Source organism: Myotis yumanensis, unplaced genomic scaffold (genome assembly GCF_028538775.1).
Source record: "Myotis yumanensis isolate MYYU_CA2020_CCGP unplaced genomic scaffold, mMyoYum1.0.hap1 SCAF_2, whole genome shotgun sequence".
Taxonomy (NCBI): Eukaryota; Metazoa; Chordata; class Mammalia; order Chiroptera; family Vespertilionidae; genus Myotis; species Myotis yumanensis.
Window position 1 is genome coordinate 55,410,606 of NW_027223753.1, and position 13,603 is coordinate 55,424,208.

A 13,603-nucleotide genomic window follows, 5' to 3' on the forward strand; every position below is an offset into this window, starting at 1 on the left:
GTTATTTGTTGAGAAGCTATAGTTTGAAATTTTGTATTTTGCTCCTAACTAAATTACCTGTGTGAAAGCACAGTAGTAGAAATTGAGATTGGGAGCTGTTAAATCTCTCCCAAGAGAGATCCATTGTTTGCCTGGTTCCTATTTCTTAATGGTTGAAGGATAACAGTCTTGTGGATGCTTATGCAGTAAGGTTAATGGCTCTTTCCTGTATTTGCCACAAGACCAATGTTAGATGTGTTGTACTGTCAAACGCGAGCATAAAAGGAAGCTAGTGTGGCCCTGGCTGGTGTGGCTCAGTTGGGCACTGACCCATGCACCAACAGGTCACAGGTTTGATTCCTGGTCAGGACACATGCCTGGGTTTGGGGCTCCATGCCCAGTAGGGGACGTGCAGGAGTCAGCCAATTGATTGTTCTCTCATCATTGTTTCCCTTTCCCTTACCTTTCTCTCTAAAATCAATAAAATCATATTTCTAAGAAGCGAGTGTGTTTGGGAGTATGTGGGAAATATTAAATTAGGCCTTGGGATGAGGGAAATGGGGTGGGAAGTGAAGAATGAGGCAAACTAATGGTCATTGGTGAGCCATAAATTCCGTTCAAGTGATAACCTGCAGGTTGAGGAGGGCTGTACTTCAGATTAAAGCTCATAGCCAAATCTGTGGGAGGTGATGGGATTGGAAAACACTGGGAGTACTTTTCTTAGGAGCGGATGGGGGAAAGACATGCCCGCGTGGAAAGCTGCAGTCCTGGGCGCCTGCGCCCTGCCGCTCTGCGCCTGCGCCCTGCCGCTCTGCGCCTGCGCCCTGCCGCTCTGCGCCTGCGCCCTGCCCTCCCGCCTTTTCCTGCGTCGCTTCTGTCCCTGGGCCACCTTGCTCTGTCCGTGGGCGTCGGGCCTTTCCGAAATCTCCGGTGCCTGTGGAGTGTGAGGATGCTGAGGCCGGAGATCTCATCCACCTCGCCTTCGGTCCCTGCGGCTTCCCAGTCGTCCGCGGAGCCTTGGTCCCAAGGGCCCCGCTACAATTTCGGACTCCAGGAGACCCCTCAGAGCCTCCCTTCAGCCAAGGCCTCTGCCTCCACCCCCTGGGGCACGTCCGGGGCCGCGGGCGACCGGAGCAGCAGCAGCAGCCTCCCGGGGCCTGTGCCCAGCCCCCTGCCGGCTCCCCGCGCTCCAGGCAAGGAGAGGTGGGGGGAATTACCGCGGGTGGCGGCCTGCAGCCCCCGGGGGCTCCGGGAGGTGGTTGGTGGTTAGTTAGCGGAGAAATCTCAGTAGTGGTTTGGTTGGAGGAGGAGAACTGGGTGCCCTGGAAATGTGATGGTCAGAGTGATTAACGGCTGACTGTCCAAACTGGTTTTATTACAAGGCCGTGATGGCGGATGGCTAAGTCCCGAGGAAGACTGAACTGTCCGGTATAATGACCCTCCTTCCCGCGACCGCCCCCCCCCCCCCCCCCCGCCCCCCACCAAAGTCCAGTTGGCCATTGAAGGAACAGTGTAAGTGTGTGGGGTGTTAGGGCCACGACCGCACCCAATAGAAAATCCCTGTGTAACTTCTGACTCCCCCAAAACTTATACTAATAACCTTCTGTTGACCGGAAAGCCTTACCACCAATAATACAAACAATAAATGAATGTGTATTTTGTATGTTTATATGTATTAATACTGTATTCTTACAATAAAGTAAGCTAGAGGAAAAAAATGTTATTAAGAACATCAGCCCTAGCCGGTTTGGCTCAGCGGATAGAGCGTCGGCCTGCGGACTGAGGGGTCCCAGGTTCGATTCCGATCAAGGGCATGTACCTTGGTTGCGGGCACATCCCCAGTGGGAGGCAGCTGATCGATGTTTCTCTCTCATCGATGTTTCCAACACTCTATCCCTCTCCCTTCCTCTCTGTAAAAAATCAATAAAATATATTTTTTTAAAAAGAAAAAGAAAATCAGCCCTAGCCGGTTTGGCTCAGTGGGTAGAGCATTGGCCTGTGGACGGAAGGGTCCTGGGTTCGATTCCTGTCAAGAACGTGGGTTGCAGGCTCCTTCCCGCTGGGGCCCTGGTCATAGGGAGCCTGCAGGAGGCAACCAATGGATGTGTTTCTCTCACATTGATATTTCTCTCTGCCTTTCCCTTTCTCTTCCACACTTAAAAAATCGATGGAAAAATATCCTCGGGGAGGATTAAAAACAATCATAAGGAAGAGAAAATACATTGCCAGTATTTATTTAAAAACACCCAACACAAACCACATATAAGGAGGACCTGCATAATTCAAACCCTTGTTCAAGGGTCAGCTATGTATGACAAAATGACGGAATTTATGTAGTTTGGTGATAGGAATGGTGAGCATCTTGGCTCCTGAACTTAAGTCTCCAAGCCTTCTAGGATGTGATGAAAATATATTAAACTTAACATTTTATCTAATTCAGGTTAATGGTATGTTTAATATTACAAAATGTATGTCCTTCAAGGTGAGTTCAACTCATTTGTTTTATATTTGGTCACTCCATGGCAAAACCATCACTTTTTTTCACATGCTATTGCAACTTAATGGTAAGTTCACAAATGTCAAATCCAATGGTCACTTTTCAGTTTCATCTCCTGTGACTTTTCCACTGTATTTAATACTAGAGGCCCAGTTCCAGAAATTCGTGCACAGGTAGGGTCCCTAGCGGCTGCTGGCCACCAGCTGGGGCCTTCCTTCATTCCACGCCACCCCCTGGTGGTCAGTGCATGTCATAGCGAGCGATCGAACTCCTGGTAGGTTGAACTCCCGAGGGGACACTTTGCATATTAGGCTTTTATATATTTAGATTTTCATGAGTCTTTTCATGAATTCTCTTTTTTTCTTCAATCTGTAATTTCTTTATTGATTAGGGTATTATATATGTGTCCTCATCCCCCCATTAACCCTCAAACCCCCCCCCCCCCCCCACTCATGCTCTCATCCCCCTGTTGGCTGTGTCCATTGGTTGGGCTTATATGCATGCATACAAGTTCTTTGGTTGATCTCTCACCCTTACCCCCACCCTCTCCTACTTTCCCTCTGAGGTTTGATAGTCTGATCGCTGCTTCTCTGTCTCTGGATTTGTTTTGTTCATCAGTTTATGTTGTTCATTATATTCCATAAATGAGTGAGATCTTGTATTTATCTTTTTCTGACTGGCTTATTTCACTTAGCATAATGTTCTCCAGTTCCATCCATGCTGTTGCAAATGGTAAGAGTTCTTTCTTTTTTATTTATTTATTTATTTATTTATTTAAAATATATTTTATTTATTTTCTACAGAGAGGAAGGGAGAGAGATAGAGTTAGAAACATCGATCAGCTGCCTCCTGCACATCTCCCACTGGGGATGTGCCCGCAACCCAGGTACATGCCCTTGACCGGAATCGAACCTGGGACCCCTCAGTCCGCAGGCCGACACCCTATCCACTGAGCCAAACCGGTATCGGCGAGTTCTTTCTTTTTTAAAGCAGTGTAGTATTCCATTGTGTAGATGTACCACAGTTTTCTAATCCACTCATCTGCTGATGGGCACTTAGGCTGTTTCCAAATCTTAGCTATGGTGAATTGTGCTGCTTTGAACATAGGGGTGCATATATCCTTTCTGATTGGTGTTTCATGAATTCTCTTAATTTGACTTTCTTGGCTCTACTCCCAGTTTTCTCTTGTCTTCCAGAGAACTGTGCTCACCTTTGTGAATTTTCTAATTGTTGGTTTGTCCTTAGTTCTTCCTAGACCACTTCAACTTGGATGTGATTACCACAACTCTGATTTCATCTATGTTCCAAATTCCTTTCAGACTGTCCTCTGGAGGAGTTTCTAGTGAGGGACCAGTGGACACCTCAGACTCACTATATGAATAAATGAATTCATCTCCTTATCTCAATCATTGGGTTGTCTAGATCTTTTAAACTTAGAAGACTTCAACAAATCAAGTATTCCCTCACAACATCCAAATATAGTCCTGTTTATCTTTCAAATAAGTCTGTCCCTTTCTGTTTCTGTGCCATTACAGAATCTCATTATTTTACATCTGAATTATTGCATCAAACTCCTAAGCATTCCTTTTTCCAAGCTTAGTGTCACCAGAGTCAGGGAAATGAAAATCTTATATCCCTTGCCACTTAAATTAGTGGTTCTGTATTTGCAGGTGTGAGATCAAACTCTAACAGGACAACCAAGGCCCTTTGGGGTCTGTTTTCCAGTCTTTATAGCCTATCACAGATCATTTCTTTATATTGACCCTATTTTCTAACCTAACTGGGCTACATGAAGTTTGTCCAAAGCAGCATGCATGTTCACATTGTCAGTATAATTCCCCTCTTCATGAATTGCTTTTCACACACTTATTTTCAACAGTAATACAGTCACTAATTAATGAGCACCTACTGTGTTCTAGCTCTTTATTAGGCATGTGGTATTTTTGATCCTCACAAAGAGTTATGTTAGGATCTGAGCATAATAATATTCTGTGTCCCCTAGGAACTTATAGTTCAGTAGGGAAGACAGACTTGAATATCAATAAATAAATTTCTAAAATAACTAGCTATTCATGGATTTTTTTAGGTCTTTATAAGAAAGGTAGGGAACAAAAAAAATTTATAGAGGACGTGCAACTTGAACTGGTATTGAAGCATTACTAGGACAAAGAACGTCAGCTAAAGAGAAGAGAAACTGAATAGTCTTAAGAGAAAACCTTGTGCAAAGGCACAGAAGTCTGATATAGGATATCATGCTTATAGGACTGCACCTAATTTTGACTAGAGCAGAAGGGTGATCTGATATAAACCTGGAGTACTTGTAGCAGTGTTGTCTGGGAAAGAAATAGGTTTTGTCTGCCATGCCAGCAACAGGCTTTGGTGACTGGATAAACAGTAGTATTGTTTCCTGAAAAAAAAAATAAGAATTTTGTTGGAGAACCAACTTTTAGAGGGAAAATGATAATTCTATATGGACATGTTGAGTGTGAAGAATCTCTGGGATATATGTGTATATTCATATTAAGGCAATTGAATATATGGATCTAGGGCTAAGAAGAGAAATGGGAGAGATACAGATTTGTAAATTACCACTGTATTTGAGGCCAGAGGGGAGAAGATAAGGTGCAGCAAAAGAGAGGTCAAGGAAATTGGTGAAATGAACTTAGGGTCTAAAAGTAACCTGAGAATAAGACATACTCCTCTCTGTCTCCAGATTCTGGTAACCTCTCCCTTCCTTAGCTCCTTTAAGCCTATAGATGATAATGGAGCAGACTTTGTTCTGGATCTACACACTTCTTTATGATGATATCCTTACACCCTCTCCATACCTTTGTAAATAATTCCCTTTATCAAACTCTCCTAAAATAATTGTAGTTTGAATATGTCATCCAATTCTTGCTGGGACCCATACAAAGGAATTATATTTTACTAGAGGCCTGGTGCACAAAAATTTGTGCACTTGCGGGGAGGAGGTCTCTCAGCCGGACTGTGCCCTCTCGCAGTCTGGGACCCCTCGGGGGATGTCCACCTGCTGGCTTAGGCCCGCTCCCTGGGGGATTGGGCCTAAGCTGGCAGTCAGACATCCCTCTGGCAGCCTGGGAGCCCTCGGGGGATGTCCACTTGTCAGTGGCGAGCAGGCCTAAGCTGCAGTTGGACATCCTTAGTGCTGCTGAGGAGGCAGGAGAGGCTCCCACCACCACCGCTGTACTTGCAGCCGTCAGCCTGGCTTGTGGCTGAGCAGAGCTCCCCGTGTGGGAGCGCACTGACCACCAGGGGGCAGCTCCTGCATTGACCAGTGTCAATGTGACCAGTCATTCCCAGTCATTCTGCTGTTAGGGTCAATTTGCATATTACCCTTTTATTATATAGGATCATTTGGTGAGTAATGGGAGACACTGAGGAATTGTAAGAAAGGGAGACATGGTGGATTTTTTTTTTCAGAGATATGAAGACTATTAGAAAGGCATTATACCAGAGGCAGGGAGACAATTATGAGACTTTTTAAAAAATCCTGAAGATATGGGCTTAAAATGGGCCAATAGGAGTTGAGGTAGAGAGAAATTTTAGTGACATTTAAAAGAAAAAATTACAAGGCTTGCTCATGGTTTGGTTTTTAGGATTGATGAAAGAAGAATTAAGAATGACTTCTGTCCTAGCCAGTTTGGCTTAGTGGATGGAGCATCAGCACGTGGACTGGGATCCCAGGTCTGATTCCTATCAGGGGCACATACCTGGGTTATGGGCTCAATCACAGGTCCTAGTCAGGGCACATGCGGGAGGCAACCAGTGGATCTCATCAATGTTTCTCTGTTTCTGTCTTTCCCAGCCTGTCTGTCTTTCTCTCTCTCTCTCTCTCTCTCTCTCAAAGAATGACTCCTAAGTTTATGATTTGGGTGACAGAGTACAAGGTGGTACAATTGACCACAACTGGTTATAAAGAATAAATTTTGAGGGAAAGATTCTGAATTAACTTATGGACATTTAAAATTTTGAGGAAGATATCTAAATACATCCAAGAGGTAGTTAGACAAAGGAACCTAGAGCCACACTAGCTGATAGAAATTTCTGTGATGATGGAACTATTCCATATCTGTACTAGTCAAATATGGCTTGAGATCATTTGAAATGTGGCTAAGGAATTGAATTTTTACTTTTATTTATTTCTGATTTAATTAAATAGCCACATGTGGTAAATGGCTACTATATTGAATAATGCAGCTATAGACCTAAGAATATTTTTTTTGCATTTTTAAAGGGCTGAAAAGTTAAAAATAATATTTTGTGACATTGGAAAATTACATGAAATTCAGATTTCACTATTTACAAATACAATTTTATTGAAATACAGCCATGCTCATTCAATTCCATATTGTCAATGGCTACTCTCCTGCTATAATGTCAGAGTTGAGTAATTGTGACAGATCCTATGGCCCACAAAGCCTATACCATCTGATCCTTTATTAAAAAGTTTGACAACCTGTGGTTTACAGTGTAAGAGAGGAGTTAGGGCTGTATATGAAGACTTGAGACTTGTCAGGAAATAGATATTAATAGAAACTAAGAGAATAGATGAGAGGCCCAGAGAAAATGTATAATGTTAATTGTGAGAAGTGGTGAAAATGTATGGAATCCTTAGAAGCCAATAGTTAAGAAGCAGGCAGAAAAATAAGGATCTGTCAAAGGAAACTAAAAGCAAGTGGCTTGAGAATCAAGATAGTTGTCATGGAAATCAATATATATATATATTCTCCCTCACTCAAGAATATGCTCATTGATTTTAGAGAGAGGGGAAAGGAGAGAGAAAGAAAAAGATCCATGTGACAGAGAACATTAATTGGTTGCCTTCCTTGCATGATATAGCCACAATCTAGGTATGTGCCCTGAGCTGGAATCGAACCCCATGCTCCAACCAACTTACAACACCGGCCAGAGCCAAGCCCCATTATTTTTCTTTTTTTTAAAAAAAACAAAACACTATGCTAGGCTGTTTGTGTACATTCTTTTAAGTTTTATGAAAGTCCTGCGAAATAGGTAATATACCAGGTTAAGTACATAAATAAGGAACTGAATTTAAGTGAATCCAGAGCTTTCTTTATACATTTACATGGGAGGAGAGAATTTCAAGTCCACAGAGGAAAAGTCGTCTCATAATTACAAAGTAAATATATCTGGTGTATTTGAAAATTAGGAGGTAACTTAAAATTTCAGCAAGAGTAATCTTAGTGAACTTGTAGAAGCAAAAGCCTTATTAGTAAGCACTTTTCCTTATGTTTTAGTATAAGATTATTTATCAATAACGTCATTTGTCATAATTCATTATATTTTTAAAAATCACTAACATGAAATTTTATAGAAGGTAAACATGGTAAAATTGTAGGGATTGTAGGCATCATTGCATAATTCTGAATCTTTAAAAACTGATATTTAATTTTTTGAATTTAGGTTCATATTTTGAAAACAAAAGGTCCTATGCAGAAAATACATTTGCATCAAATTTTAATTTTGGAACAAGCTCATCTTCTTCACGAGACAATATTTATCCTCAAACACTAAAGACTCCATTGTCTGCTGGAAATCCACAGAGATCAGGATATAAAAGTTGGACACCGCAAATGGGATATTCAGGTAAAGTGAGTGGAATATTGAGCTAGATGACTTTTTGAAACTTTAAAGTTTTTTTAAATTATAAATTAGGGTGGTTATGTTCATTTGAAGTGTTTTGTACCTGATATGACTGATTGAAAGATAAATGTACCAATTTATCCATATCCATAATTTGAGATGAGGTTAGTTTCTGATAATTCATTAGTTAGTGCAGGTCTACATTATTTTAACCACTCTGGCCTCAAAGAAAAATTGTCTACTTTTGCTGGGCTTTCCTCTCTGGATTGTTATATTTTTTGGATCTAGACCCCAAAAGTCCTCAGTATCTTTCTGCTCTTTAATACTTATTTTTTTTTTAAGGTAAATTGAAAGTATCAGTATGACCTCATGTGTATTTTTAAACAGCTTTAGTAAGATATAATTAGCATACAATAAACTGCACATTTAAAGTGTGTAATTCAATATGTCTTGACACACAAACACAGGTATTCCTGAAGCTCTTTAATACTTTTAAGTTTTTTTGTATATTTGTATGTATTTTGGTTATGCTTGTGTTTTGTATGATTTTTGCATATATATTTGTATATTTATATTTTGTGTAGGACTTTGTTGCTTTTACCAAGATAATTGATTTAAAATAACTTTACCTACCATTACCAGAAGCAGAAATCAGAATTCTTCATTTTAGTAGGGTCAAATTTATCAATATTTTCTTTTATGATTGCTGCATTGTGTATATTTGATTAGAAACTTTATCCCTGTCCCAGGTCAGAAAAATATTCTCCTATATTTTCTTCTAAGTGTTCTGAAGCTTTGCATTTTACATTTAAGTTTTTAATATACCTAGAATTGATTTTTGTTTATAATATGAGGTAAGAAGTCAATTTAATTTTCCCACAGAGATAATTCCTATTTCTTGAATATCCTTCCTCCACCTTTGTCATATATTATAGACCCATATGGTTCTGTTTCTACCTCTCTTAATTTCCAATCTCTGCCAATATCACACTGTCTTTAGTTTTATATTACATCTTGATCTATAAGGGAAACCCTCTACCCTTATCCTCCACTGACCATTTTGATCAGATGCATTACTGTGCTGAATGCCACAATGGTGGATACATCATTCTGTGAATTCATAGATGGTGATGCTGGTGGAAGCACTGTGTGCAAAGGAGGCAAATCTGTATCTAGAATATGTGTTTATTCCAGTGAAGACAGATATCTTCCCTCTCCATGATGTAATGAATCTCAGGCTGTCTCCTTGAGGAGTGGTGTTTTTTGGGACATTTAATGTTGATCTCTGCTTTTGGCAGGTTAGGCACTCAGCAGTGTGAGTAACCAGGTCAACTTTGATAAGAGGAAGTTCCTGTTATTGAGCCCATGCATAGGCATGATACTGCCACCATGGCCACTTTGTTAATGGGTCTATTGAGGAAGTACTGGAGTGGCTGGGAAAGAGGCTACTTGACATCCACAAAGCTATCATTTTGTTCACCTGATTATTAAGAGTCTCCTCTAGAGTGAATGCCCTTTCATACTTTCTTTTTAAAAAAATATGTTTTTAGCCCTAACTGGTTTGGCCCAGTGGATAGAGCGTCGGCCTGTGGACTGAAGGGTCCCAGTTCGATTCCGGTCAAGGGCATGTACCGTGGTTGCGGGCATATCCCCAGTAGGGGGTGTGCAGGAGGCAGCTGATCGATGTTTCTCTCTCATCGATGTTTCTAACTCTCTATCCCTCTCCCTTCCTCTCTGTAAAAAAATCAATAAAATATATTAAAAAATATGTTTTTATTGATTTCAGAGAGGAAGGGCGAGGGAGAGATAGAAACGTCAATGATGAGAGAGAATCATTGATTGGCTGCCTCCTGCAGCCCCTACTGGGAATTGAGCCGGTAACCTGGGCATGTGCCCTTGACCAGAATCGAACCCGGGACCCTCCAGTCTACAGGCTGACATTCTATCCATTGAGCCAAATTTCCTTTCTAAGAGATCCATCCACATACGTCTTTTCCAACTTCCCTTGTCACCATTTTCCAATCCTGTTCCTTCCAAGTCCCTGACCATCCAGCTAGACATTAAAAACTGCTTATGAATGAGTCTAAATCTGTACTTCCTATCATCTCTTATTCCAAACGTGGACAAATTTACTGCTCAAAGTTCTGCCGAGATGAAAGATCAAAATGAATAAAACAAGTCAAAAAAGTTAGAGAAAATAGTAATGCATATCAAATATCTTAATGAAGGAGGAATTTCTTAGCAGAAAAGCAATGGAAGAAATTATAAAGAAAAATATTGTCCGACTGATGGCTTAGACCCACTCCCTGAGGGCTCCCAGACTGTGAGAGGGCACAGGCCAGGCTGAGGACCCTCACTACCCCCCTCCAGTGCATGATTTTCATGCACTGGGCTTCTATTATAGGCTAATATATATAATCCTATTTGATTGTTTCAGTCAGCTCAAGGTAGGCAGAGAGTTATTTCATTATATTTTGTGATTGATGATTATTTATTACTAGAGGCCCAATGCACGAAATTTGCGAAAGTGGCTTGGCTCCTGCCGCGGCGGTGGTTGCCTCTGCCTAGTCCCCTGCTGCCGCGGCTTTGTCTGGAAGGACATTTGGTCTAATTAGCATATTACGCTTTTATTATTATAGATAAAATAATTTGCTCACATTTATATAGCTTTTAAATGACAGTGTAAAATAAAAAAAATCTGGGTTTTTTTTTTCAATCCCAAGTTTAGTGTTTCTTTTGTGACTGCATTTCAATGAAATGAAAACTAAGACTATATATATTATTTCTAAATGTTAATGAAGTTAAGTTTTGGCAAAATACTTTGAGAATTAACATTTTTATTTGGTGTGAATATGAAAGTTATTTTTTGATGAGTAAAAAAAGATTATTTCTTGGGATATTAATAGCTATGTCCTAGATTTGATGTCTTGACATCATATGAGAAAAAACTGGATTTTTTTTTTATTAATGTTTATACATTTAAAAAATTCTTTTTAGCAGCTACATCTTCATCTGCAGTTTCTGTACACTCCCCATCAGTTATTGTAGCTGTTGTAGAAGGGAGAGGACTTGCCAGAGGAGAAATAGGAATGGCAAGTATTGATTTAAAAAGCCCACAAATTATATTATCTCAGTTTGCAGACAACACAACATATGCAAAGGTAAGTATTTATAATCCTAGAAAATGATTGATCTATTGGGCACTAGCCTGGTTTTCAAGTCATTACTTTCCTAATTAGTTTACTTTTTGGTAGCATGCAGGTTTGGTAGTCTGAATTAAAATAAAATTGCTTTTCATCTGATATATTTTTAGTATATACTAGAGGCCTGGTGCATTAAATTTATGCACTCAGGGGTGGGGTCCCTCAGCCTGGATTGCGAGAGGGGGCAGGCCAGGCCAAGGGACCCCACTGGTGCACGATCTGGGCCAGGGAGGGACGCGGGAGGTAGGCCAGCCGGGGAGGGACCATAGGAGGGCTCCAGGGCATGTCCAGCCTGTCTCGCTCAGTCCCTATCGGCCGGAGCCCAGAAGCAAGCTAACCTACTAGTCAGAGCATCTGCTCCCTGGTGGTCAGTGCACCTCATAGCGACTGGTTGACTGGTCAACTGTCTGCCCCCTGGTGGCAGTGCATGTCATAGCATGTCATAGTGAGCGGTTAAGCGACCTTGGCATATTATTAGCATATTACGCTTTGATTGGTTGAATGGATGACCGGACACTTAGCATATTAGGCTTTTATTATATAGGATAGTTCTAAAAATAATGTTTTGCTGTTACTTAAACATTTCAAATTATTAATACTAGTTTCTAAAATTATACCTTTAATAATTCCTGGATTTGTTCCAAAGGTAATATCTATCTATCTATCTATCTATCTATCTATCTATCTATCTATCTCCTATATAATAAAAGGGTAATGTGCATATTGACCCTAACAGCAGTACAACTGGGAATGACTGGTCACTGTGACACACACTGACCACCAGGGGGCAGACGCTCAATGCAGGAGCTGCCTCCTGGTGGTCAGTGCGCTCCCACAGCCAACCTCCTGCCGTTGGCCAACCTCCTGTGGTCCCTCCCCCCGGTTGGCCAGCCCCGATCAGACCCGATCGGGACTGGGTGAGATGGCCCTGTTGGGCCCAGGCCAAGGGGACCCCACCTGTGCACAAATTTGTGCACCTGGCCTCTAGTCCTATATCATAAAAGGCTAATATGCAAATTGTCCTTTCTGGAGTTCGACCGACCGGGAGTTTGGCGACTCGCTATGATGTGCGCTGACCACCAGGGAGTGGCGTGGAACGAAGGAAGGCCCCGGCTGGCAGCTGGGGAAGGAAGGCCCCAGCCAGCAGCCGGAAGGCCCCAATCGGCCCTGATCACCGGCCAGACCTAGGGACTCTACCTATGCACGAATTTCATGCACTAGGACCCTAGTCTATAATAATGCTATCTCCAAAGTGTTATTTCCACTGAACTGTATTTGAATTTTATTTTTGAGTGTTAAGGGAAATTGGTCTCTTTGATCAATCATAATTTAATATGTCTTCTTGCCTTACTCCCTATTACTCATTAATTTGGGCCAGTGGCCTATTATGGGAATTTGTGTGACTTAGCAGGTAGAGGTAGTTTATTCCTCTTTAAGTCCTTTATGATGCCCCAGGATATAGGCTTTCTTTTCTTACCTAATAATAAATTTTTAAATATATCTAACAACTTAACTGATATTAGTACTGCCTACTACCTTCATCTCTGGATATTTCACTTTTTTTTTTAATCCTCACCCTAGGATATTTTTCCATTGATTTTTAGGGAGAGTGGGAGAGAGAGACAGAGACAGAGAGAAATACTGATGTGTGAGAAATACATTGATTGGTTGCCTCCTGAGCTGGGGAGGAGCCTGCAATCAAGGTACATACCCTTGACTGGAATTGAACCTGGGACCCTTCAGTCCACAGGCTGATGCTCTATCCACAGAGCCAAACCGGCTAGGGTGGTATTTCACATTTTTATGCAATTTAAAAAGAATAGGAAATAATTTTTTATAAAATAGGAATGTTAAACTGACAAAAGACTTGGTATGTCTAAAGTATTTCTAAAAAATGCCCTTTACTAGTATATTGGGAAAAGCGTAAGTCATGAAGCAGATGTTGTCATCTTCGATTTTTTTTACTTTTCAACTTTTCAGATGTACTGGTGAGGTCATATTGATTGTATCACCATAGTTACACTATTTTTTTAAATATATTTTATTGATTTTTTACAGAGAGGAAGGGAGAGAGATAGAGAATTAGAAACATTGATGAGAGAGAAACATCGATCAGCTGCCTCCTGCACATCTCCTACTGGGGATGTGCCCGCAACCCAGGTACATGCCCTTGACCGGAATCGAACCTGGGACCTTTCAGTCCGCAGGCCGACGCTCTATCCACTGAGCCAAACCGGTTTCGGCCATAGTTACACTATTGAATGTTTTTCATTGAAATGGATAAAATGCTGATTGGAAGAAT

General features: G+C 41.2%; 1 protein-coding gene across 1 annotated transcript in view; it reads left to right on the forward strand.

The window, feature by feature from the left end:
- The first annotated feature begins 928 nt into the window (after nucleotides 1-928).
- The window catches only part of MSH4 (mutS homolog 4), an 83,602-nt gene continuing 70,927 nt past the window's right edge, over nucleotides 929-13,603 (forward strand). Inside the window, exons 1-3 of the mRNA XM_070403715.1 lie at nucleotides 929-1,163; nucleotides 7,919-8,101; nucleotides 11,099-11,259. Coding sequence (XP_070259816.1) covers nucleotides 929-1,163; nucleotides 7,919-8,101; nucleotides 11,099-11,259 — 579 coding nt within the window. The remainder of the gene's footprint in view (nucleotides 1,164-7,918; nucleotides 8,102-11,098; nucleotides 11,260-13,603) is intronic.